Source organism: Cervus canadensis, chromosome 20, assembly GCF_019320065.1.
Source record: "Cervus canadensis isolate Bull #8, Minnesota chromosome 20, ASM1932006v1, whole genome shotgun sequence".
In the NCBI taxonomy this organism is placed as follows: domain Eukaryota; kingdom Metazoa; phylum Chordata; class Mammalia; order Artiodactyla; family Cervidae; genus Cervus; species Cervus canadensis.
The window spans coordinates 12,294,977-12,320,764 of NC_057405.1; the positions used below are offsets into that span (position 1 = coordinate 12,294,977).

The 25,788-nt window shown below is 37.0% G+C and overlaps 1 protein-coding gene across 2 annotated transcripts in view; it reads right to left on the reverse strand.

The window, feature by feature from the left end:
• The window catches only part of FBXL4 (F-box and leucine rich repeat protein 4), a 74,344-nt gene that overhangs the window by 14,227 nt on the left and 34,329 nt on the right, over positions 1-25,788 (reverse strand). For both annotated transcript variants that reach the window (XM_043439379.1, XM_043439378.1), the window contains exons 5-6: positions 21,875-22,119; positions 14,305-14,518 (exon numbers count right to left, since the gene is read on the reverse strand). In XM_043439379.1, the coding sequence (XP_043295314.1) occupies positions 14,305-14,518; positions 21,875-22,119 (459 nt within the window). The remainder of the gene's footprint in view (positions 1-14,304; positions 14,519-21,874; positions 22,120-25,788) is intronic.

The following is a 25,788-nucleotide window of genomic DNA, read 5'->3' on the forward strand; positions in this document are numbered from 1 at the left end:
TACATCTGGAATTTCTCGGTTCACGTTCTGCTGAAGGTTAGCTTGAAGGATTTTGAGCATTACCTTGCTAGCAGGAGTGCAATTGTGTGGTAGTTTGAACATTCTTTGGCAATGCCCTTCTTTGGGGTTGGAATGAAAACTGACCTTTTCCAGTGTCAAATTCCAAAAACCAATGTGTGTGAAAGAACAAAACCTAAGGCTGAATCACACACATTTGCCTTGCCCTATAGTCTCATTTCAAAGTTTATTTTTACCATGGTAGTAGATCTCTCCTATAATAATACAGTTGAACACATCTTTGGTCACAGATGACTAAACTGATCAATTTCCATATCAACCCACGATGGATGATGGCAGAGATGTGCAGTCAAAAAGTCATGGCACTTTGCATACCAGCTGAACTGGGCTGTAACCTTACTGCCTACATTAACAGAAAGAATGTTTTGATGTGAGGGTTAAGGGTTGGATTGTCTAGAGAGCATAGAAGACAAGTCTGAAGCACACTTGGTTGACACTGTTCATCTAAATGATGCTCAGGTGAAGAGGACACACTCATCCAAAGACCTAATCTTCCAAAAGCATACCTTTCCTTCCTGTTAAGAGGAAATTATCAATCTGTTTTGTGCTGACATCTTGAAGCATTTAAGTCACATAAATAATGCTCATTGTTCTCATTCTAAACTCACTATACAGGTCTCATAACTGTAATCTGTTTTCCCTTGTGATGTGCCAACAGTGAGAGAATCAGCTCTCTCTAACGAATGTGTCCTTACCAGGTAGATTGCTTATACCCGGTATACTGCTTACTGTCATGATGGTGGATGATTATGAATCTGACCCCCAAGAAGCCAATAGGCTTCTCACTGTAGCTGAATCATAGCCAGTCACACAGGTCACACACACTCACCACCAGAAGCCTCATATTTCCACTGGCACTTCTATAAAGCCATTCAAGATAGAAAAGAAGTATAACTTCTTTTCCATATTCTTTCCTGGAGACCTATATTAAGGACTTTTAAAAGTTTGTTAGTTTTACAGATCACCAGCCCAGGCTGGATGCATGAGACAAGTGCTCAGGGCTGGTGCACTGGGAAGACCCAGAGGGATGGGATGGGGAGGGAGGCGGGAGGGGGGATCGGGATGGGGAATACATGTAAATCCATGGCTGATTCATGTCAATGTATGGCAAAAACCACTACAATACTGTAAAGTAATTAGCCTCCAACTAATAAAAATAAATGGAAAAAAAAATAAAAGTTTGTTAGTTTTAGAATATATGAAAAGTTATTAAAATCTTAATTCTTGATTCTGTTTAAGAACAAATAACTACTAACATCTTTTGTTTTACATGTTATCTAGCTAAATGAAGCTCTCTAAAATGGACTGCATTTTAGGTGACAGCTAACGACAGCCTGCATTAGTCCATAGAGGTGACCAAAGTAGGTTCTTCCTACTTCAACTGCTCCTCTCGATCTTGACCTCAGTTAGCAATCAGCTCTGGCTCTGGTGAGAGGCCATCCCTCCCCCTGAGTTTGTTAGCCGCACTCACTCCACTAAAAGAAAGGTCAGGGACTTCCCAGGCCGTCCAGTGGTTAAGACTCTGCACATGTCCACGGCAGGGGGTCTAGGTTCGATCCCTGGTCAGGCAGCTAAGACCCCACAGTCCCGGGGCTTGGCCAGAAGCTTTCAAAAATAAATAAACAAAATAAAGGCCATCTGTGCTTCTACTTACCAACATACATAAATGTGTTCTTTAAATCAAGTAAGAATGCAGCCAGAAGAACATCATTATCTACGTGTCAGAAAGCAAATTCATGGCACTAAATCAAATCATACTGTTTTCAAAAGACATGCATCTTCTGCAGGAAAGCCCAGGTGCTCTCATCAACAGATGGGAGTGGTACACATTTTACTTATATATAAACCGGCACAGAAAAAAGAAAACAAGAGGTGAGTTTTGATATTCAACGGAAGTAAAGACCAACTGCTTTTGTCTGTCTCCCAGTTCATGAAGATGGAGGCAGTGGGGTCCTTGAAACCATGGTCCCAGCATATGGGCCAGGCAAACACTAGCTGTACCACACTACGGATTACTGTCATATACCAGTCCCCCACAACACCTATAATCAGTTTTTTCACTTCTTCAGATTCTTTCAATTTATGCTCTATCATTCTTGAAGTGAGGCAATCAAAACTGGATGCAGGTGTTCCATTTATAACTCCAACTTTTAAAAAAACACTCTTGGTTTTCTTGTCTGCTGCTAAGCAACAGAATGACATTCTTACTGAGCAACCTACACACCCCAACTCACCCCCAACTCCAGATATTTTTTTCCCCAAAACAAAGAAAAGGTAAATAGGTTGAAACTCCTAACACTAACCCAGATTGCTTTAGACAATGTGAAGGCCTTCTCTTGAAGTCACTTTTTGTGCAATATGTTAAAAAGCTATCCTATGCCATTCTGTATAAGTTGTATTAGTTTGCTAGGACTGCCATGATAAAATACTGTAGCCTGGGTAACTTAAACAACAGAGATTAATTTTTCCACAATTCCGGAGGCTAGAAGTCTGAGATCAAGGTGTTAGCAGGGTTAATTTCTTCTAAGGCCTCTCCTCTTGGCTTGAAACCTGCCATTTACTTTTGGTGCTTTCATATCCTCTTCCCCTGAGTGTCTGCATCCTAATCTCTTCTCATAAGGAGGCCACACATATTGGATTAGGCCCCGCCCTAATGACCTTATTTAACTTGGTCATCTCTTGAAAGACCCTATCTCCAAATCCTGTCACATTATGAGGTACCAGGGGTCAGGACTTCAAGATATAAATTTTGGGGAGACACAGTTCAGCCCATGGAACAAGTATTTGACAATAGTTGTAGATATATGCTCTTTTAGGGGTAAAGGAGAGTTATATCTTTATTACTTTCAAATGGTTCAGGAAAAAACTATGCATAAAGTAGAGCAATCTATTTTGTATGCAACTTTTCATAAGTCTAAAATTATTTCAAAATAAAAGCTCTTTCCTTGTAAGTATTTAAGAGTCTATTTCATGAGTTAAATTTCTACAGTTCTCTCTCCAAAAAATATAGCATCATGTATGGCTAAAGAAGGACTTGTAATTAATGTTTATCATTAGTAATAAGAATCTTGTGAACAGAGATAAAAAGGACTAAAAGAACTTAAAAGTCTTTCCAATCATTATATATCTCACTCTACTATAACTTCCTTGTCATTAATGGTAGAAGAAACTAACTACTATTAAAGTCTTCTTCATGTTTGTTCCTATCTTTTGCCTTAAGTCTTGCCTATACAATCATCAAGGACCTATCAAATTCAGTAAAAAGAAAATTACTGCATTTAACCACTCATTTCACTAGTTATTCTGAGATCATTCATTAAACAGGGTCTAAACCTCAGCATCAGACACGACTGAGCGACTGAACTGAACTGAACTGAAACCTCAGCATATGAGTCATTTCTGTTCTCCATCCCTTTGCACTACCTTTTCATCAGGTATAGAGTTACAGCCCTGCATCTACTGAAATTCAATCAATGTATATATACCCCTAACTCTGAAAAGTTGCCAACATCTGCTGGATCATCGAAAAAGCAAGAGAGTTCCAAAAAAACATCTATTTCTGCTTTATTGACTATGCCAAAGCCTTTGACTGTGTGGATCACAATAAACTGTGGAAAATTCTGAAAGAGATGGGAATACCAGACCACCTGACCTGCCTTTTGAGAAACCTGTATGCAGGTCAGGAAGCAACAGTTAGAACTGGACATGGACCAGCAGACTGGTTCCAAATAGGGGAAGGAGCATGTCAAGGCTGTATATTGTCACCCTGTTTATTTAACTTCTATGCAGGATACATCATGAGAAACGCTGGGCTGGAAGAAGCACAAGCTGGAATCAAGATTGCCAGGAGAAATATCAATAACCTCAGGTATGCAGATGACACCACCCTTGTGGCAGAAAGTGAAGAGGAACTAAAAAGCCTCTTGATGAAAGTGAAAGAGGAGATTGAAAAAGTTGGCTTAAAGTTCAACATTCAGAAAACTAAATTCATGGCATCTGGTCTCATCACTTCATGGGAAATAGACGGGGAAACAGTGGAAACAGTGTCAGACTTTATTTTTTGGGGCTCCAAAATCACTGCAGATGGTGATTGCAGCCATGAAATTAAAAGACGCTTACTCCTTGGAAGGAAAGTTATGACCAACCTCGATAGCATATTAAAAAGCAGAGACATTACTTTGCCAACAAAGGTCCATCTGGCCAAGGCTATGGTTTTTCCAGTGGTCATGTATGGATGTGAGAGTTGGACTGTGAAGAAAGCTGAGCGCCAAAAAATTGATGTTTTTGAACTGTGGTATTGGAGAAGACTCTTGAGATTCCCTTGGACTGCAAGGAGATCCAACCAGTCCATCCTAAAGGAGATCAGTCCTGGGTGTTCATTGGAAGGACTGATGTTGAAGCTGAAACTCCAATATTCTGGCTACCTGATGCTAAGAGTTGACTCATTGGAAAAGACCCTGATGCTGGGAGGGATTGGGGGCGGGAGGAGAAAGGGACGACAGAGGATGAGATGGCTGGATAGCATCACCAACTCAATGGACATGAGTTTGAGTAAACTCCGGGAGTTGGTGATGGACAGGGAGGCCTGGAGTGCTGCAATTCATGGGGTCGCAAAGAGTCGGACACGACTGAGCGACTGAACTGAACTGAACTGAATGATTTTCTCGCTCACTTTTGTTTTTGGATGTTTTAAGAAGACATTTGCTATTTCTCTGATGAAGCAATTTTTCATCACAATCCTAAACATATCTAAAGAAGGAAAAAGATCTCATGAAATAAACTAACAAAACAAATACAACTGTATTTCACTATCTTTTAGAGCTAAAAATTCTGGACAAATACAAGATCAAAAAAATTTTTTACAAGTTTTCCAAGTTGTAGATCTCCCATCCATCTGCTTAGCTGATGTGGTTATTCTGTGGAAAGACAAACTTATCTGATGCTTACTCACTTATCGAACAAAGAAAAGATAAACTGGCAAGCGAGAGCTATCACTCATTCATTCAACAGAGGTTTACCAAGTATCTACTATATATATTCACTACAGTGAATACCAGACAATGTTCTACATACTAGCTGTAAAGACATAAACAGTCAAACATGATCCCTCTCATTATGGAGTTTATAAGTTAGGAATGCACTTTCCTTTTACCAGAAACAGATCAGAAGCATGAAAGCAGTAATTTAACCTAAGTCCCTCATAGCACGTGATGGAAAAGATATTCCTATTTAGGAGGATCTATAAGAATACTTCACAAAGTCGGGAATAATTTGTAGGATTATGCTGAAAAAAATCTATACTATCATTTTCTTATGTACACAAGTCTATTTAATTTACAGTGTGATGTTATTTACAAGTATGATCTAATTTGGCCTTCTCAATAGCCTATGTGATAGGGTAAATTTTTTTTTTTTTTAACAGGTAAACTTTCAGCTTAGTATAAGTGACGTTCTCAGGCACATAAATCTTTCAAGTGGGAAAACCACGAGAACTGTTTTATGATGTGGTTCTCTGATACAGACTAAAAAACAAACATCTTCCCAGTTTTTACATTATAAAATAATGTCTGAATCAGACACCCAGAACTTGCTGCTAAGCAGTTTTAACCATAGTTAAAGTCTGATAAAGATCCTACTGCTGCTGCTTCTCACAGTTGGGTACTAGCTATGGTATAGTCCAAAGCAGTGGAGCTGGGGAGAAAAATCTTAATGAACTAGGCCAGGGCATAAAAGGCTGGGTTTCAAAATGACACTTGGGGATTGTTTTAAGGTTGCTTTCATTTTAATTGATTACCAAAGCTGCAATCAGACAGTATACACAAAATTCATTGTGATACAACCCCAGTTTCTAACAAGGTTATACATGAAGCTCAGCGGTCACTGCAGCAGGCCTTGTTGGTAAAATCTGTCAGGTAGAGACAGTGTAGTGCTCTGGGCCCACTGTTTCACCACTGGCTCAGGGAGGTACCACATTAGCATACCAGGCTCTACCTACCAGCATATAGGGCAATTCAGACCCTACTCAAGTTTCATTCTCTGGGGTTCTCATTCCCATTGAGTACCCAGGCCAGCAACATGCTTGGCTATACCTAACCACTTAAGATCACACCACCTAGACATCAGCTATGCATTACTTTACATGCTAAAATATTTCGGGGAGTATATGTCCCAATGCTGCTCCCCACTACGATACAATATTGAGAGCTGGCCCATATATATAAACCATTTGCTTGAGGTAGTTCATTATGTATTGATTACACAAACTATTACTTAAATGTTTCTAAATGTGATTTGAATAACTGGTATTACAAATTCAGAATGAAGACTTCAAAATAAGTTTGCTCATAATAAAAATCAAAGTCCATTTTCCTATAGCAATTTAGACTGGAAAATATTTACAGAATATAACTTCACAGTTTGTATTTTACACCAGATCAAAATCTTGTATATCTTAGTTACAATGTTTTATTTCCTTACCAATTGAAGATTAGAAAAGGATTAAGTGGTAAAGGAAAAGCTCTATTTTATTTGCTGAATCACTTCCAACTCTTTGTGATCCCATGGACTGTAGCCGACCAGGCTCCTCTGCCCATGAAATTCTCCAGGCAAGAATACTGGGGTGGGCTGCCATTTCCTTCTCCATTAGATAGAGGCAGCCAAGCTATTAAAAGAACTACTATTCTATGCTCTTATATATCTTACAATTTTCACTGTAACACTGAGGCCACCAAATCTGGGTTCAAATCCTAATTCTAACTTGTTGCTCTGTGTCACTGGGAAACTTATTAACTTTTGGGGGCTTTCATTTCAACATATGTAACATAAAGAAAGCTGAGCATTTCCATACAAATTGTGAAATTCTTTGGTCTAGTTCTGTGAAAAATACCGTTGGTAACTTGATAGGGATTGCATTGAATCTATATATTGCTTTGGGTAGAATAGCCATTTTGACAATACTGATTCTTCCAATCCATGAACACGGTATGTTTCTCCATCTGTTTGTGTCCTCTTAGATTTCTTTCATCAGTGTTTTATAGTTTTCTATGTATAGGTCTTTTGTTTCTTTAGGTAGATATACTCCTAAGTATTTTATTCTTTTTGTTGCAATGGTGAATGGTATTGTTTCTTTGATTTCTCTTTCTGTTTTTTCATTGTTAGTATATAGGAATGCAAGGGATTTCTGTGTGTTAATTTTATATCCTGCAACTTTACTATATTCATTGATTAGCTCTAGTAATTTTCTGGTAGAGTCTTTACAGATGGCTAACAAACACATGAAAAGATGCTCAACATCACTCATTATCAGAGAAATGCAAATCAAAACCACAATGAGGTACCATTACACGCCAGTCAGGATGGCTGCTATCCAAAAGTCTACAAGCAATAAATGCTGGAGAGGGTGTGGAGAAAAGGGAACCCTCTTACACTGTTGGTGGGAATGCAAACTAGTACAGCCACTATGGAAAACAGTGTGGAGATTTCTTAAAAAACTGGAAATAGAACTGCCATATGACCCAGCAATCCCACTTCTGGGCATACACACTGAGGAAACCAGATCTGAAAGAGACACGTGCACCCCAATGTTCATCGCAGCACTGTTTATAATCGCCAGGGCATGGAAGCAACCTAGATGCCCATCAGCAGATGAATGGATAAGGAAGCTGTGGTACATATACACCATGGAATATTACTCAGCCGTTAAAAAGAATTCATTTGAATCAGTCCTAATGAGATGGATGAAACTGGAGCCCATTATACAGAGTGAAGTAAACCAGAAAGATAAAGAACATTACAGCATACTAACACATATATATGGAATTTAGAAAGATGGTAAACGATAACCCTATATGCAAAACAGAAAAAGAGACACAGAAATACAGAACAGACTTTTGAACTCTGTGGGAGAATGTGAGGGTGGGATATTTCAAAAGAACAGCATGTATACTATCTATGGTGAAACAGATCACCAGCCCAGGTGGGATGCATGAGACAAGTGCTCGGGCCTGGTGCACTGGGAAGACCCAGAGGAATCGGGTGGAGAGGGAGGTGGGAGGGGGGATCGGGATGGGGAATAAGTGTAAATCTATGGCTGATTCATATCAATGTATGACAAAAAAAAAAAGAATACTGGAAAAAAATAAATAAATAAATAAATAAAAGAAAGCTGAGCAGCAAAGAATCGATACTTTTGAACTGTGGTGTTGGAGAAGACTCTTGAGAGTCCCTTGGACTGCAAGATCAAACCAGTCAATCCTAAAGGAAATCAGTCCTGAATATTCATTGGAAGGACTGATGTGAAAGCTGAAGCTCCAACACTTTGGCCACCTGATGTGAAGAACTGACTCACTGGAAAAGACCCTGATGCTGGGAAAGATTGAAGGTGGGAGGAGAAGGGGATGACAGAGGATGAGATGGTTGGATGGCATCACCGACTCTAAGGACATGAGTTTGAGCAAGCTCCAGGAGTTGGTGGTGGACAGGGAAACCTGGCGTGCTGCAGTCCATGGGGTCGCAAAGAGTTGGACATGACTGACTGACTGAACTGAACATAAGAAAATAACACTCTCACTGGACTAGTTAAAGGATTAAATAATATGCAAAATGTCTAGGACAGCAAACAAAATATACACAGCAAGTTTTCTTAAACTTGGGGAGAAAAGCCCCAGGTTCCAATATCCTCTAAAGCTATATTCACCATGCACACATACTTGCTTAAATCCTAAAAAACGGCATAAATGTTTTCCACTTACTAATGTAGATTATATATAGATACATAAAATATAAGTCTACTACATCATAAATTGGTCTCTCTGAACATAATATGCTATCATGGTGTCAATATCTTGTAATACTAATTTTTGCTTATTTTAGAATTACATAGAGTCTAGGGGGAAAAAGGGTAAAAGTGGCTGGCACTGGATAATCTGTATTCCTTAAAAGAAAAAAAAAAATGAAAACCTCTCCCAAGAAGTTCAAATTCATATCTTCTTTTTCTCCTCATATATTTCCTTAGAGCCATCAGAGGCATCTGAATTCGCTGTTTTTTCTTTTCAAAACAGTTTAAAACATCTGAATGTACTGCCAATGATTATGTGAAGATTTAGAGAGAAGCCAGTCCCCTAAATCTTGTCTTCTCACTCAGGTTTCTCTCATCCACCAGTGCAGGACTGAAACAGTGCACGTACGGAAGGGAAAAAGTGTTGACAGTGTTTTTCGCCCAGTCATGTCCAACTCTTTGTGACCCCGTGACTGTAGCCCACCAGGCTCCTCTCTCCATGGAATTCTCCAGACAAGAAAACTGGAGTGGGCTGCATTCCCTTCTCCAGGGGATCTTCCTGACCCAGGGATCAAATCCAAGTCTCCCAAACTGCAGGCAGATTTTTAACCATCTGAGCTATCAGGGAAGACCATAACATTTTGCTTAAGTAACAGGGAGGTGCTTACAGATTGATAGGATTACCAGTGTGGTCACTTGGGTTTGTTTTAAAAGAGACCAGATGATTGTGTTGTCTTTTCCTTTTATTCCTCTGAGTTACTTTCGACAGGGGAGTCTGATGCAGATCCCGAGAATGACAAGATAACAGATGTAAATAAAGTATAGGCAGAGAGCACCGAATGCAGAGCTGGGAAGCTGCTAAATAGTCAACACTGCCTGGGTAGGTTTTTCTCCATTTTGAATTTTGCCATTTGTATCACTAAAATGAGATTATTTTTTATTTTATTGTAAGTCCAATGCAGATCAATGAAAATCAATTTTATAATTTTTTCTATGTACTAAATGTCAGAAAAATCATCTAGAATAAATTTTAAAATGATTTTATGGTCTTTTAGCAGCTGGATTAATAAAAGCAAACTTTAATAGGTAGTAACATATGGTACAAACTAAATTTTACTTAATGAAATCATACAATGATTTCACATCTATGTTTAAGTGACTGGGGGAAGCAGAGTTGATGCTATTTAGACTTGGATACATATGTATAAGGTCTCCAGTCTTGAGCTATGAAATCTTCTCAATCCCTATAAAATCAAACTTTTAAAAAAATATATAATCATATACCATCAGCTTCTGGAGGTAAATTGAAGAAAATTGTAGACTATTTAATGATTCCTTCACACTTAGATGATGTGAATTTATAACATTTCAAAAGCATATCATGGGAAACATTTTTACAAATCATCCCAGATGTAAGATGCCTAGCAAGTTATATAATTTCTTAGTTTTTACCCTATTTTTCTTCCTGAAGGTTTACTTAATAATGAACTAAGCTACCTTTCTTCTTAAAGTTAAATTTAATCAGAAGATTTTTTAAATGAGGTGTTATCTTGCTCAGAGGGTATCAAACTTTACAGCACACAAGGTAATATAAAACATTAAATATACCAGTAAAACACAGGTGTGGCGTAATTTCAGCATGCAAAATCTACTCAAGAAAAGTTAGCTGACAATTTTACACCCTCATAAATCATGAGTCACTTCACCACAGATTAATGAAAACATGCCCTAACACTATCTTCAAACTGGCATTCAGGGAGAAAAGTCTTCTCATTTTACAAATAAAGAATCCTGGAACTTGAGAGACTATGTGAAAGAAATCACTAAGAGATCACTCAGCTTGTTACTGGTAGGGCTAGAACTAGCATCAAAGTCTTCTTTCCACCAAGTCACCAGTTAAACTCGAGCTAAAATTCTGCTCCAAGTCAGGAATACTATATTCACGTTTCCATGGATTAGTTTAAAAACTATGTCAAGCTAAAGATATCTACTCTGATCTACCAATAAGAAGGCTATGCACCCAGACAGCTTTATAAATAAATGCTAACAGATAATTCTCATTTATTAAAGTTATTCCACCACTCTAATGGCAGAAAGCAAAGGGAAACTAAAGAGCCTCTTGAGGGTGAAAGAGGAGAGTGAAAAAGCCGGCTTAAAACTCAACATTCATAAAACTAAAATCATGGCATTCCAGTCCCATTACTGCATTGCTAATAGATGGGGAAAAAGGGGAACAGTGGCAGGTTTTATTTTCTTGGACTCCAAAATCACTGCAGATGGTAACTGCAGCCATGAAACTGAAAGATGCTTACTACCTGAAGAAAAGCTATAACAAACCTAGAAAGTATATTAAAAAGCAGAGACATCACTTTGCCGACAAAGTCAAAGCTATGGTTTTATCAGTAGTCATGTATGGATGTGAGAGTTACCATAAAGAAGGCTGAGTGCCGAAGAACTGATGCTTCAAACTGGGGTATTGGAGAAGGCTCTTGAGAGTCCCTTGGACAGCAAGATCAAATCAGTAAATCCTAAAGGAGATCAACCCTGAATATTCATGAAGGACTGATGCTGAAGATGAAGCTCCAATACTTTGGCCACCTGATGCGAAGAGCTGACTCACTGCAATGAGAAAGACTGAGGGCAGGAGAAGGGGGCAACAGAGGATGAGATGACTGGATGGCATCACCGACTCAAAGGATGTGAGTTTGAGCAAACTCCATAAGATAGTGAAAGACAGGGAAGCCTGGTATGTTGCAGTCCCTAGGGCTGCGAAGTCAGACACAACTTAGCAACTGAACAACAAATACCAAAGAAAAAGATGTCAATGTCACAATCCTTTTTGCCAAGATGTCATACTCCAAGCTCCAAACATGATAAAATGGCGTGAAAAGGAAAAACACAACTCAATTTCATTTAAGAAAGTAGATGTAAAAAGTATTGATAAATAAGTCTTAACTCTTAAAGAATGTTTACTATGAAACAGGTACTGTTTTAAACTCTTCATGTATATTAAATCATGTTAATTCTCACAACAACCATTTGAAAGGTATATTATCATTATATCCACTTATACAGAAGGAAACAGGACATCAAGAAACTTCCTCAAGGTAATATAATTAGTAACTGATATCCAAAGTAGAATCCAAATCCAGGCAATTTGGCTCAAAAATATTAGGAAAATAGCCTAGCTATGTATTAAGCTAAAACATGTAGGAATTATCCCAGGAATGTAAGGACTGTCCAGCATAAGTCATTATATTAACAAATAAAAGAAGAAAAAAGATCAGTGTGGTAATGGAGGCTTTCAAAGTTTTTAATATAATACACATTTTTGATAAAAATAGTCTTACTCAACTGATATTTATCAGAAAGAACATCAAAAATAGATAAAATTAGTAAGTTACATGAGGAGTTGTCTATTTAGTTCACTAATGAAGTCTCAGGGCCTACACCAGTACCTGGCACATACTTGTCATATAAATATTTAAAAAAGAAAAAATTCCCTCTATATTAGAAATAAGATTGGTATACCTATTGTGACTCTATTATTCTACATTATTTATGAAGTTCTACTTAGTGTAACATTGGAACAGAAAGAAAAAGTATATTAATTTCCAGATTATACAATTATATCATTAGAAAACTCAAAAGATATAAGTTATTACAACAATTATAAGCATTCAGTAAGGGGAGTAGATACAAGATAAATATACAAAACTCAATTTTTCTTTATATTAAAAATAACCAATTAAAATGAAAGAAAATAGTGTCTGAGACTATAGAAGACAAGGCATAAATTTAACCGAAGGATATAAAATCTAAATGAAGAAAACTATAACATGCTCTTGAATGTAAAATAAGACATATAGGAACAGATATGAAGCCTTATTAAAGAGCAAAATGAAATATAATAAAGGCACTTCCAACAAAATCTTTGCTGAAAGATATATCTGGAAGAATAATAATACACAAGGATTTAAGTTTAAAAAGAACAGAGAGAGGGGACCTTCCCTACCACATAGCAAAACATATACAGAACTGCCATAATAATTACTATTACTCTTACTACTGTTTTAGCAGGTAATATTTATTGAGAGTTTACTATGTGTTTGGCACCCTCTAAGTACATTACATGTAAATGATTCTCAAAATACTTGGCCAAGGCAACATTCAACGCAGGCAAGGGTTCACTAGAGTGGAGAGGCAACTGGTATGTCATTTTGGAAAAGTAATTTGTCTATCTTATTCATTTCTTTAAATATTTACTGAATGGCCAATCTTTACCAGGTACTATATTAGATATCAGGAACATGGCAATGAAAAAGATAGACAAGGCTCCTACCGTCATGAAACATATATCCTAGTACAAGGAGACAGATGATCATAAGAAAACCAACATGATGATTTCATAGTGATAAAGTTGTTAGAAAGAAAATACACCAGGTGATATGATATGACAGGAGCCAACCAGAAGGGAGTGGGGAGGCTACCTTTTATCAATGTCTAAGAAACCATCTCTGAAAAAAAATATTTAAGTAGGACAATGAGTTGAGAAAAGGGCAGCCGTAAACAAGCTGGAAGGATATTCCAGACAGGCAAAAGGACAAAAAGCCATGAGCTGGGACTGGATCGGAATGTTCAAGGGACAGAAGGAAGGCCAACACGATTAGAGCAGAGGAAACAGGTATACGGCAGTAAGTGGATGTTTATTACAAGGGTCCAGGCACATATTCTGACCAGCAGTACTACTTACAGAACTCTATCCTAGAGCAGCAATAGTCAGTACATAGAAAACTGTGCAAAATAATGCTAATGCTAAATGGTTTGTGAAAGAAAAACATCTGGAAAAACTGAAATGTTGACCATCTGGGGAAAAACTGAGTTGATCATGGTAAAACATAAACTACACAGTTAATGAAAAGAGTCAGGTGGTAATATATATAATGATCTGGTAAGATGTCCTAGGGCTAAGTGGAAAAAAAGCAAGGAGATCAATAAATATTACGTGACTCCATTCTTCTTTAATGAGACTCCTAAACTATGTATTAGGAATTTTAACTCTGAAGTTCGCTGCTGGATAAATTCCACTTTGCTTCCTCTCACTCCAAGCAAATGTCCTCCTACATACTTTCCTCCCACCACTTTCACGAATTAATTCCCTGTCAGCATTTCAGCTCACCTCAGCCTATTGCTTGCTTCTTTACCTAGAAACATGAACAGCATTACAAAAACTTTAAGAGCACAGAGGGTAACATTTTCTTAAATTGAAAAACAAAGAAACAAACAAAAAAATACAACAGACTAATTATGAAATGACTGAATCAGCTCTAATTGTTTTAGGATAGGTGGTGTCATAATTTATTTAAAAATCATAAATCATATTATTATGAGCAATTACAGGCAACTGATCATTCCGTTGGTCATTATACTACTAAAAGCGTAAATCTTACCTCTACTTTTGTTCTATAGAGAACGAGTCGTTTCAGGCCGTACAACTTGGCGATGTGGCTGAAAGCTTGAGGTGGTAGTTTATCACAGGAGGAGAGATTTAAGTCCTGTAGATTTGGGCACATCTCAGAAATAATCTCCAAGCAAGTTTCATTAAGGAAGTGGCTGCAGGATAATTCAAGGCGCACTAATTCAGATCCGCAGACCTTCAGAAACCTGTGAACACAATGCTCCGTGTGAATTTCATAAAACCAAAACATATTTTTTGCAAGCACTTTGGAATTATATCGACTCTAAAGCAGACGCCTTCGGAAGAATAGATTTTTATCAGGGAAAATAAAAAAACTTGTTTCACTTAAATTCTCATTTACTGCCTGCCGAAACAGGCATGGCTAGGCTATAATAAATCAACCTGAGAAGATAAAATGGATTCACATCACATAAAGAGTCAGCTACTGCTAAGTGGGAAATTAAGAAAGCCAGAGGGTGTATTTCTTCTACTTACCTGTAATTCACACCTGAGCTGGTAGAGCCAACAAACGAAATATAACAAAACTCTCAACTTTTGGAAGATATTTCTTCCTAAACAGTACCCATCTGGTAATGGATAATTTATTTTGAACATGGCACACAAAATGAAAGCTTAAATGACCTCAAAACAGATCAGACTAGCCTCCACTCAACTCAGAAAACTTCTGGGTTGGTTTAACCGTACTGGTGAGATACGTTTCTTGACTGCTATTATTTAGTACCTAGACTGATGGTGAAATTATTCCAAGATATTCAATTGCAGCTTCACATAAAATACACAGAAATAATTCAATGTAGGGGACACAAAACATTTTATCAGAGTAGGAATAGTATTTATCTTCATCACATTACAGTTGGAGGGGAAAAGGTCCTGTCCAGAATCACTGTCTGATAATAAAAGTAAAATGTGAGTCCATGAGTATTCAAATCCCTGAAACGAACAACTGAGCAAAGCAAAGCCTTCAACACGTGCCCCAAACCACCTCAGTGCCACAATCAGTCTCATACTGTCGGTTTATCTATACTGCATCTTTTTTCTGCAAGACTTAACTAGCTTACAAATATACATGCAAAACAAAAATAAACCAATCACTTATGAAAATAAAGGAAGTAACACTAGACTTCAAAGGAGGGATTTTCTTTTTTTTTTTTTTTTGCCCTGTTCCACCACTTCCTAGCACGTGACCTTGGAAAGGGCATTTATCCAGGTCTCAGTCATTGCCTCAGGTTTCCCAAGAGGCAGCAGAGCTGCCTGCTAACGCAGGAGGCACAAGAGACGTGCTTCAGTCCCTGGGTTAAGAAGATCCCCTGGAGGAGGAAATGGCAACCCACTCCAGTGCTCTTGCCTGCAAAATTCCATGGACAGAGAAGTCTGGTGGATTCCTCTGTTCATATGGTCACAGAGGCGGATGAGACTAAGGGCGTGCGCACGCAGACACACACACACACACACACATACAGCATTCCTTCAGCAGTAGAAGGCAGACTAGAAGGCAGCACTCACCACACTGCTTGTGGTTTTGAACATTCTACAATAATGTGAAAAGTCTGCAAAGGCCAGAGTACCCCAGAAACATTAAAAGTGAAATCTTGGCCAGCACACAAACAAAAAATGTAATTGCTACAAATTTATTTTAAATGTTGCAAATAAGTCAGTAGCCCACACAGCTTATTTACACCCCAACATCCAAGAACGTCTGCTTATTCTTAATCCATTGCAGTCTATGTTCTGCCTTCCCTAAATTCATCCTTTCCTTTTAAATGCCAAATTAAAGGGCCTTTCTTTCCAGCCCTTGTATTACTTGATTTACTGGGGGCATTTCACACCATTTCACGTGCCATCCCCTTCCTTCAAATTCTCCGGCACTCTACAAGCTATCCCCTCACCTTGATTTCCTCCCACATGTTCACTACTGTTCTCTGCTATTGTAGTGGCTAAATTGACAGTTTACATCAAGCACCTTCAGGCATTCACTCAACAAATATTTACTGAGCTCCTACTATGACCCCGCATTACTCTAGGCACTGGGGAGCTGGCTGTGGGCTAAGTCCCTGCTCTCAGGGAGATAACTTACATCTCAGTAGGAGAGGTAGACCATGAACAAATAAATGAGTAAAATTAATAGTATATTAGAGAGTATATTAATTAATATACTAATTAATAGTATTTAGAGTAATTAATAGTAAGAGAGTGAAAAGTGCCAAGGAGAAAAGAAAAGCAGAGAATGACAACAGAAAGCGTGAAGGGGAGACAGGGAAGCCTCACTGAGAAGGTGAGTCGAGGCCCAAAGGCAGTGAGAGACGAGCAAAGCAGTGCCCTGGAGAAGCAGCAAGCAGGCCGCCAGGGTGACTGCTCAGAGGCAGGACACCTCAAACCACGCCTGGAGCTGGGGACCGCAAGCAGGCGCGAGGCGAGCGGCAGACGGGAGCAGGCCAGAGCGTGCATCCTATAAAGACTCTGGTTTTATGTTGAGGGAGACGGGGCTCTCAGACATCAGAGGGTTTTGAGCAGAGGTGCAGCACCACTTGCTTGTGTTTTAACAGGATCACTCTGGCTTCTGTGTGGAAAATAAACTGAAGGGGAGCAGGGGTGAAAACCGGGAGATCATCAGGACACCACAGCCACATTCAGGGAAGAGGGCTGCATGGGGGTGGTGGCCTTGACCGTGGGGCTCCATATTCAGACTGGGGATCTAGTTCACAGGGAAGCAATGGGTACTAACTTAACAACGTTATCTTCTGCATACTGAACTGAATGAGTTCAGCTCCTCTGCTTCTCAACCAAAATTCATTTTTCTGTTAACCATAATTTCCTTCTTTACTGACTTGTTTATATTGAGTCTATCCTTGGTATACTTAGTACTTAGCATGATGTCAGGTGTGTAAAAACACTTGATGAATTTGCTGAATAACTCTTCCAATTATGGAAATGCATTTGAGGAATTTAAATTTCCTCTACTCTGGAACAGACTAAGTTCTATGGACTCAGCATTTTTCCTTTAAGAGGATCAAACTAGGAAATACAACAAAATGAACATTTTTACTTTACTTTGAATATACATTGTAGTTATGGCTAGTTCATCATCATTTATAAGCTAGCAATCTAGAAATGAATGTTTGGCACCAGAGATCTAGAGTATCCTATTTTGATTTGATGCTTCTAAAATTATTTGCAGATTACAAAAGTTAAATGAGTATATTAACTCTTAAAATCTTTAGGCATCTTATCTATTGAAGGTCTTCATTATTCGGCAAAGTGCTTTGTTCTGTAATTCTTTTTAGTATTAGACTTGGAATGCTTTGACACACCTTTTCTCTTTTCTCTCATTAATGAACTTTTCCCTTCTAAAGATAGCAAGCCAATCATCAGCAAGCTGTTAACAGACTAGAAAACTTCCCAAATTGATTTAATGAATGATAGAATTTGGAAGCACAGTAATGACAATGATCATGCTTATACTACCTTTATGACTCTCCCCCTTTTTCTATATTCTATATTTTTACTGAGTAGGTTATTTAGTCAATATCCCCATAGTCAACTCTTCCTAAACTTATGAGATCTACACCACTGGCTTTTTCATAATATTTCCACTACAAGAAGGCAGAAATAGCAGAATCAATTAATTAGCTGAACACAACTCATTTCCTTCCTTAATGTTTCTCATAAAGTTTTATTTTAACACATAATTACAGATCTTAGTCATCTGTTTATTCATCTCAATTGTAATACTAGTCACCTGAAAAGAGAACTATAGCTTGTTTATTCCCTGAAGCCTGTTCATTCCATCTTATGAATTCTCATCAAGTATTTCTTGATATTGAGGGTATTAAGAGAAAACCTAAGTTCAGACAAACAATCCCAAACTAGGTCTCCTGCTATGAGAAAAGGAGTCTCTGGAGAGAGGAAAAAATTGCCTATCCTTATAAAGTGAATTAATTTGTCCAGAGTAATACAGGTACATAAGAAGTAATTTACTAAATGGTAATTTGCACCCTAAAATAATTAACATTACGTGAATGAATGACTTAATCTGAGTTTATTCATCACAAAATAAAAGGCACCAATCCTCACAACCTGCCTGAAGTTTCAAGGTAAAGAGGAGAATTAGGTACAAATATCCATGGTTCTGAATCCTAATCTCATGTTTTGTAGCTGGCCCTCACTGAGTTTTATAAAACAGTATATTTAAGATATTTTTAATTCCAAATAGCTGGAGCATTACTTACTATATCAGATCCAAAATAAAGTTATTAAAAACAAAACTTCTTGCTTAACTGTGTACAGCACCACCCAGCAATGGTAGAACAACATGAAAAGAAACTGTCGTAAATTGTCTTTAATCTCTAGGAGTTGACCATCTAAAAGACACAATAGTGTAAGACATTGGCAGGCAACTGAATAAACAAATATATGAATACTCAAAAAGGTCTCTATCCCATAAAACTGTAGCTTTGTGTCAAAACATCAAGTCCTTAAACCTAAAAAGCATCCAACAGTGTTTTCTGAAGGAAACAAGTAGATGCGCTAGGGCTAGAAATCTCTACATAACTGAGGTGGAGCTCAAGGTGATTAGTCTGAGCAACTATCTGAAGAAAAACTATAGCAGAAAAAAATGAATCTAAGGCTTTTTGAACATCAAAATGGTATAATTAAGCCTCGGAGCACAAACAAACGGGGTGGCGAAGGAATATCCAAGACTTTAGGGAGTGCATTGTAAGAGGAAAGTGCAATTATAATAGATGTGATTTTAATGAATAGTGATATACATGAGCAGGACTCGAAGTTACAAATCACAAATCTGTAGATAGAATAGGATTTTAATAACTGATTAAAAGTTTTAAGTTCTCATTATTCCACTTTCCCTGCTATTTTGAATAAAATAAACTCCTAACTTCTTTAAAGTGCAGTGAAACAGTTCCAGTTTGTGAGGATAACATTTCCAGGCAACAAAAATTAACTATATCAAACTTTTCCCAAAGACTTGCTCAAAAGGCAACTCATCATCATTGGTTTCTAGTTCAAAAATGTACTTTTTTTCCCTTTAAAGTATTATAAATAAGCCTTCTTCACAGTAATGAGCATAAATAGACCACACTTATTCATAGATTATTCATTAATAATCAAGCCATGAATATTTATTGTTTATTCTGGGAATGCTGCCTACAAGCCATAATGACTATCAATTCAGCAGTTACATCAAGGGGGCCAACAGCAATCAGTAGGCAAAGCTCCAGTATCTCCCATCCCCAAAAAGACTCTCTCTCCCTGTTATTTCAACTTTTTCTTTTCTTAATGGGAACAATGACTATGCTTAAAGGAATGCTATCAAGATACATGGATTTACTGGCTGAAATACTCCTGTGAAATATGGAAAACTTACATTTATGTATGTACTTTTGCAATTATTCAAACAGCTCCAAGGCAACTAAATGGGCAAATTGAAAATGGAAGAGAAATTGCTGGTGAGAAAGCAGATTGGAGCTTTAACCTTGTAAAAGAAGATCTTTATCCACTGCACGTCTAAAATTCTTAAAATAGCATTGTGAAGTTTTCTTCTAACAACTTATGTTTCTGCTCATGCACCAGAAGAAGCTACAAAAAGAGAGTTTCTAAAAACTGACTTAATATTATCTTTATATTTTACTCATTATACTATGGGTATATGCCACATTTTGCCTAGGAAGTTGGACTTGGTCATTCATTACCAATGTTTTCTTTAATGTTTTTACTCATTAGCTGCCTTCCTGTTATTTTATTTACAAAAATATGGGACTGATATGTTTAAATGTTTATCTTTATATCTGTATCTTTTTTGTAGTAGGAACTATATCACCTATCTCTTCACGTGGTCCACAATACTCACCGTAATGCCTTACACACTACACGCCAACAGCAAAAACAAACACATAAGTCCCAAATAGTGGGAAACATTGAAGAAAGAGCTATGAGGGGAATTAAAATACCCCAAAGTCCTTATAATGTAAAACAATGCTTACTGATACCAATGGTTCTATCTGCTCTTGGTTAGTCTTGGTTTATGATCCATAGTGCACTCTCTGAATACCCACAGTCATCATTAGCTTCAGTTCTTCTTGGTCCCATTAGCAGTGAGGACAATTTGCTAATGAAGCGTGTGTTTGCAGAAACGGAAGCAGAAAGGACTAAGCTGTGTTCCAATGGAGCCAACGATTTTCAAAATGTGGATTCTATCAAAATTCACCAAAATTACACTGCCAAAAAGAAACAACTCATTTTCTTACATATATATAATACCTACTATTATATATATATGTATATATATATCTCCCCTCTTAAGCAAATTTACATAATAAAAAAGAATTTTGTATACATAGCATGTTACAAAATCTTTAGATTCTGACCCTCAAATCCCAGAACACTTTATCTAAGAACCCCTTCCTCTGGTTCTGTTTCTGGCAGAAAAGGAAGAAACCCAGTGCGTTGATGGTTTCAACATGTGCTGTAAGCCATTACCGTTTGTGTTCATTTTTTATTTTGATGCACAAACTATTAATATTAGCATTTTGAACACATTGGTGCTATTTCAAACATGATTTCATCTGAATCTAAGGGTATCAAATATTTATTTCTGGAACTGCATCTTTAATTTTATACTCTAAGTCAAGGGGAAACAAAGCTCAAAATACAAATTTCTAATTCATAAGCCACTGTGTAGGAATGCATCCACTGGGGATGTGTGTAGGGAAAGCTGTAGTTCATTCTAACTTCTAGAAACACGATAGGCGATTATTCGTTAATCAAAAATAACAAGTAATTTCCCTGAAGTGTCTATTTCTTCATTATTTAACTTAATGAAACGGATTATACTGTAACTTACAATGAGAATAACCATCATCAAGGTTAAGAGAAAAACACCTGTTTGTATCACAAGAAAAAATGACTATGGCGTTACTAAATGAATATGCACGCGTGCAAGCTTTCAAATGTCTAACAGGTGACATTTAATAGTAAGGAAACTAAATGCTTAAATAGAAAGGAGCAGAAACACCTGGGCAGGTCTGCAAGTGTGGTCGCCTATTTAACATGCAATTGCATTTTCAACATAATTAGTTTAAATGAGCTTCTAAATTTGGGTGATGTATTGCACATGTAATTAAGATTTAATTAAAAATGTTCTATAATAAATTGTTTTCCATTTCTGACAAATCACATTAGAGAGGTAGATTTTGATTTGGAAATAGTTCTTAAAATGTGTTAATCATCTGTGCTGAAAATATGAGAAAGAAAAAAAAGGAGCTCTGTTGAAAGTTACTTGGGATTTTGAAAAATTTGAGGTAAAGAACATAATTTCCCCTCCATCTTATGAAGCTGAGCTGTAAGAGGATGGCGAAACGAACTCATCCACTGTTGTAAGCAGAAGCATTCTGAACAAGATACACAAATGTATTTCTCTTGATTTCTATAAAGTGCATGGTATACAATTTCAAACTTTTATTATGTTAACTACTATCTAGTAAGTACGGCCTGCTGGTGAAATAACCTCAACGAGGTTTGGCACTAACCTGCTAAATCCCGCAACAGAGATGAATCCCCTATTGCCGGTCCAAGATAAATTAAGCCACTGCACAAGCGTGCAGCGAGCCTGCAGAAATTCCAGAGAGGTGTCATTTAGCTTCGCCCAGTACGGCTGCAGATTGAGATGGAGGTACTGCAGAGGGTCACAGCAGTGCTGGTTCAGTAGTTTGCAAGTCTGTGCTAATCTGCACAGGTCTGGGAGCGTAAGATGATTCAGAATCAGCTGAATGAGCTACATAAAACAGAGAAACCAAGATCACCCAGACTGAAAACACAGTATCCCTTTATGAAGCATATGATGTGATCTAATAAAGGACAACAGTATCCTACATTTTATAACAGTATTTTCACATACTAAATAAATCAATATTCAACAGAATTATCCACATCAGTAGTACCCATACATACATAAGGCTATATATACTACATTTCAAGAGTGTGCACTGTATACTCAATTCATGTTAGTTACCCTTTTTTTTTTTTTTACAGTGCAAAAAGTATATATTGGTAATCTATTGAATAACACAATTTTTCACAGACTTAACCTTTACTGAACATCGATTACACATCTATCACTGGTGATAGAAGAGCTCCCTCTTTCAGGGTTTTCAGAGTTCAGCGGGATGTTGCTAAGGACAACGACGGTTTTAATGACTTTGCTAGGAGCATAGACTGCCACCAGAGTCTGACATAGGACACAGGCTTAACCACAGTAAAAGCAGACTGGGACCACAAAGGCTCCACTTTAAAGAGTGAGAGGCAAAACTGCGGACAGCAAAGACTAGGGGCTGGTAAGGATTAGGTCACAGACAGTCTCACAGAGGAGACTGGATTTACACAAAAAGCAATGATGAGTCTCCAAAGGATTTGAGCTGCAGAGTGACAAGAGTCAAATTTGCGTTTTAGAAAGATCATTGCAGGGGGCACTCCTGGAGGCAGGAAGGGAAACCAGCCAGGGGGCAACTGCAGAATTCCAGGGAAGAGGAATCAGGAGCCGGCTTAAGGCAACTGGCAATGATGATGGGGTAGCTAACAGATACCAAAAAATGTATTAAGGAGGAGGAAACAAAAAGATGTTTATCTCTAATTCTAATAGTTTCTTTGAAGTGTTAGTAGTTCAAGATTTGTTTTTTCTTAATGGTGAACAGTTGGGGGCTTCTAAACTAATTTTCAAAGAATCATAGCTAAGTAGCCTATTCTGAACCAAGAAACACAAAGAAAAAAAAATAAATATTTGCTAAATGGTAGAAAAAGAAACCTCTAGATGAGAGAGTATGACTTTTCCACTTAATGCAGTGCATTTATCTAGCTATACTTTTTGATTTGCGATTATGCCCTTTAACCTAAATGCTCTTCATCAATTTATTTAACTATGTAAGCCCAGTATTATTTTCAAGTCAGAATAACCCTGTTTGAGGCCAAAGTACAACAAAGAGTGACAACAATATATTTAAAATAAGCCTAAAGAGTACATGTAAAAATGCACATTGGTAATACACATATTAAGTATAAGAAGGCTTGGGGTGTTTTTGCTATTTATTTTTAAGATGTGAACTTGACTTTTGAAAATAACATCAAGGGGTGTGGGTGTTTGTGTTATAAAAACAGGGAAATTAAAAATTAGTCTAAACTCTCACCATTCAGATGACATGCAAACTGTCGACAAGCAAAATATTAAACAAATAACAAGAGAAAATTCAGGTAAAATATCATAAAATCCAAACACTGAAGGCAGGTAGAAAATGATAAGTTTTTCCCTCTCGACCCTCAAATCTAATAATCCCTCAACCCCTTGGTAAACACTGCTAACAGTTTTTCTGATCTTTTCCAGATAAATATGTATGAAATTCTATTCCTGGATTTGTACCAAAAGAATGATACTTTATACACTGTTCTTCACCTTGCTTTTCTCACTGAATGATGTATCTTGTAGAAATTTCTACACTTGCACACACAAATCCACCCCACGCCACTTTGTAGATGTGCCACCCTAATTCAACTAATGTCTCATTGATGTATTTCCTGGTTTGTTCCCTACTGTAAATAACACTGCTATATCACCATGTGTATGTATGCATATATTGGTAAATTTTGCAAATATATGGTAAATTTCATGCATTTAAAAGTTTTGCTATAAACACAAAATTGCCCTTCAGAATGTTTGCATCAATTTATACAGTGTATAAAAGTACCCATTCACGCATAACCTATCCAAACTAGTATCAACACTTTTAATTTTGCCATCCTGAAAGGAAGGAAAAGGAAAAAAATTAAAAAAAAAAAAAAACAGCAACAAAAAATAGTAGGGCACTGTCATCTTGGGGTTTTGTTTGTTTTGCTTTTAACTACAGAAGTGTAACCCTTGCCAAGGGAGTTCCCAAAGTTTCCTTCTTTCTTGTTGGTCTCTATTCTATTCCATTTGTTTCTCCCATAACAATAGCCCACTGGGTCAAACAAATAAGTTCTGTTCTGTCTTTTTAAAAGTTTACATGTGGCATGAAAAGATGCTCCTCATCACTCATTATCAGAGAAATGCAAATCAAAACCACGATGAGGTACCAAGTTTATGTGTGGGAATGTACTGGATTATTTGGTTGCAAATGAGAATCTACCTTCATTGCTGACCCACAAATATCGGTACTATGGCTTCGTAGTATGTTTTATTCTCTGGTGGGACTAGGGCTCCCTCCGTCACTCTTCTTTTCCAAAATTTTCCTGAGTATTTTCACAGTCTTTAGGTGAACTTTCATATTAAAAAATAAACAAATTATGTTTGCATTTTACCTGGAATTTCATTGAACACATAGATTTTATTAAGGAAAACTGACCTCTTTGTTGTGTCTTTCTACTCAAGAGCATGGCATAATTTATCATTTAACTATCTTTTTTGATCCTAGAGTTCTTAAATCTATTGATTTTTTATCTATTAATTTTGTAACCTGCCAACTTACTTATTGTTTTGAATAGTTTTTGGTCTATTCTCCTGAGTGTTCTAATACATAATCATATTGTCTGCAAATGATAATAATTTTACAGTTTTCTTTTCAAAAATCACACCTCATTTCTTTCTCCCATCTTCCAGCACTGCATAGTATATCCTGAACAATGTTAAGTAAAATTGTTGTCTTGTTCCTGACTCTAATTTGTATGTGAGCCAAAAATGTGAGGCACGTATGCAATTTAAAATTTTTTTAGCAACTACAAGTTGTTAGAAGTCAAAAGACTCTAGTTAATAATACAGTACTGTATACTTGAAAGTTGCTCAGAGTAGATCTTAAGAATTCTCACCACAAACACTCACACAAAAGAGTTAAAAATGGGAGGTGATGTATGTGTCAGTTATCTTGATCTTGGTAATCACTATACAATGTATATCAAGTCATGTTGTACACTTTAAATACAAATAATTATATTTGTCGATTATTCCTCAAAGAAATTAAAAAATAAATTCAAAAATAGGTGATATTAATTTTAATGTATTTTATTTGATAAGCGATATTAAAATGATCATCTCAACATGTGCTCAACATAAAAATTATTACTGAGAAACTAGATCTTTTTTTTGTCATATTAAGTCTTTGAAATACTATGTGTATATTTTCAGCTTATCTCACTTCAGATTAGACATAAAGTACTCAATAGTACATGTAGCTAGTGACTACCATACTGAACATTTCTAGTGTTTGATAATTAAATATGATGCTAGCTCTTGGTTACTAACACTTTTTACTTGTTACTAAGACAATTCATGGCTAGCTTAATAAGATATTTACTTTTAAACTGACATTGATAAAAATTTGGATTTCTATCCAGTTGCCATTTGTCAACTGATTTTGCACATCTACTGAGATGACCATAGAATTTTTCTCCTTTGACTATGTTACCATTTTATAGTACTGTG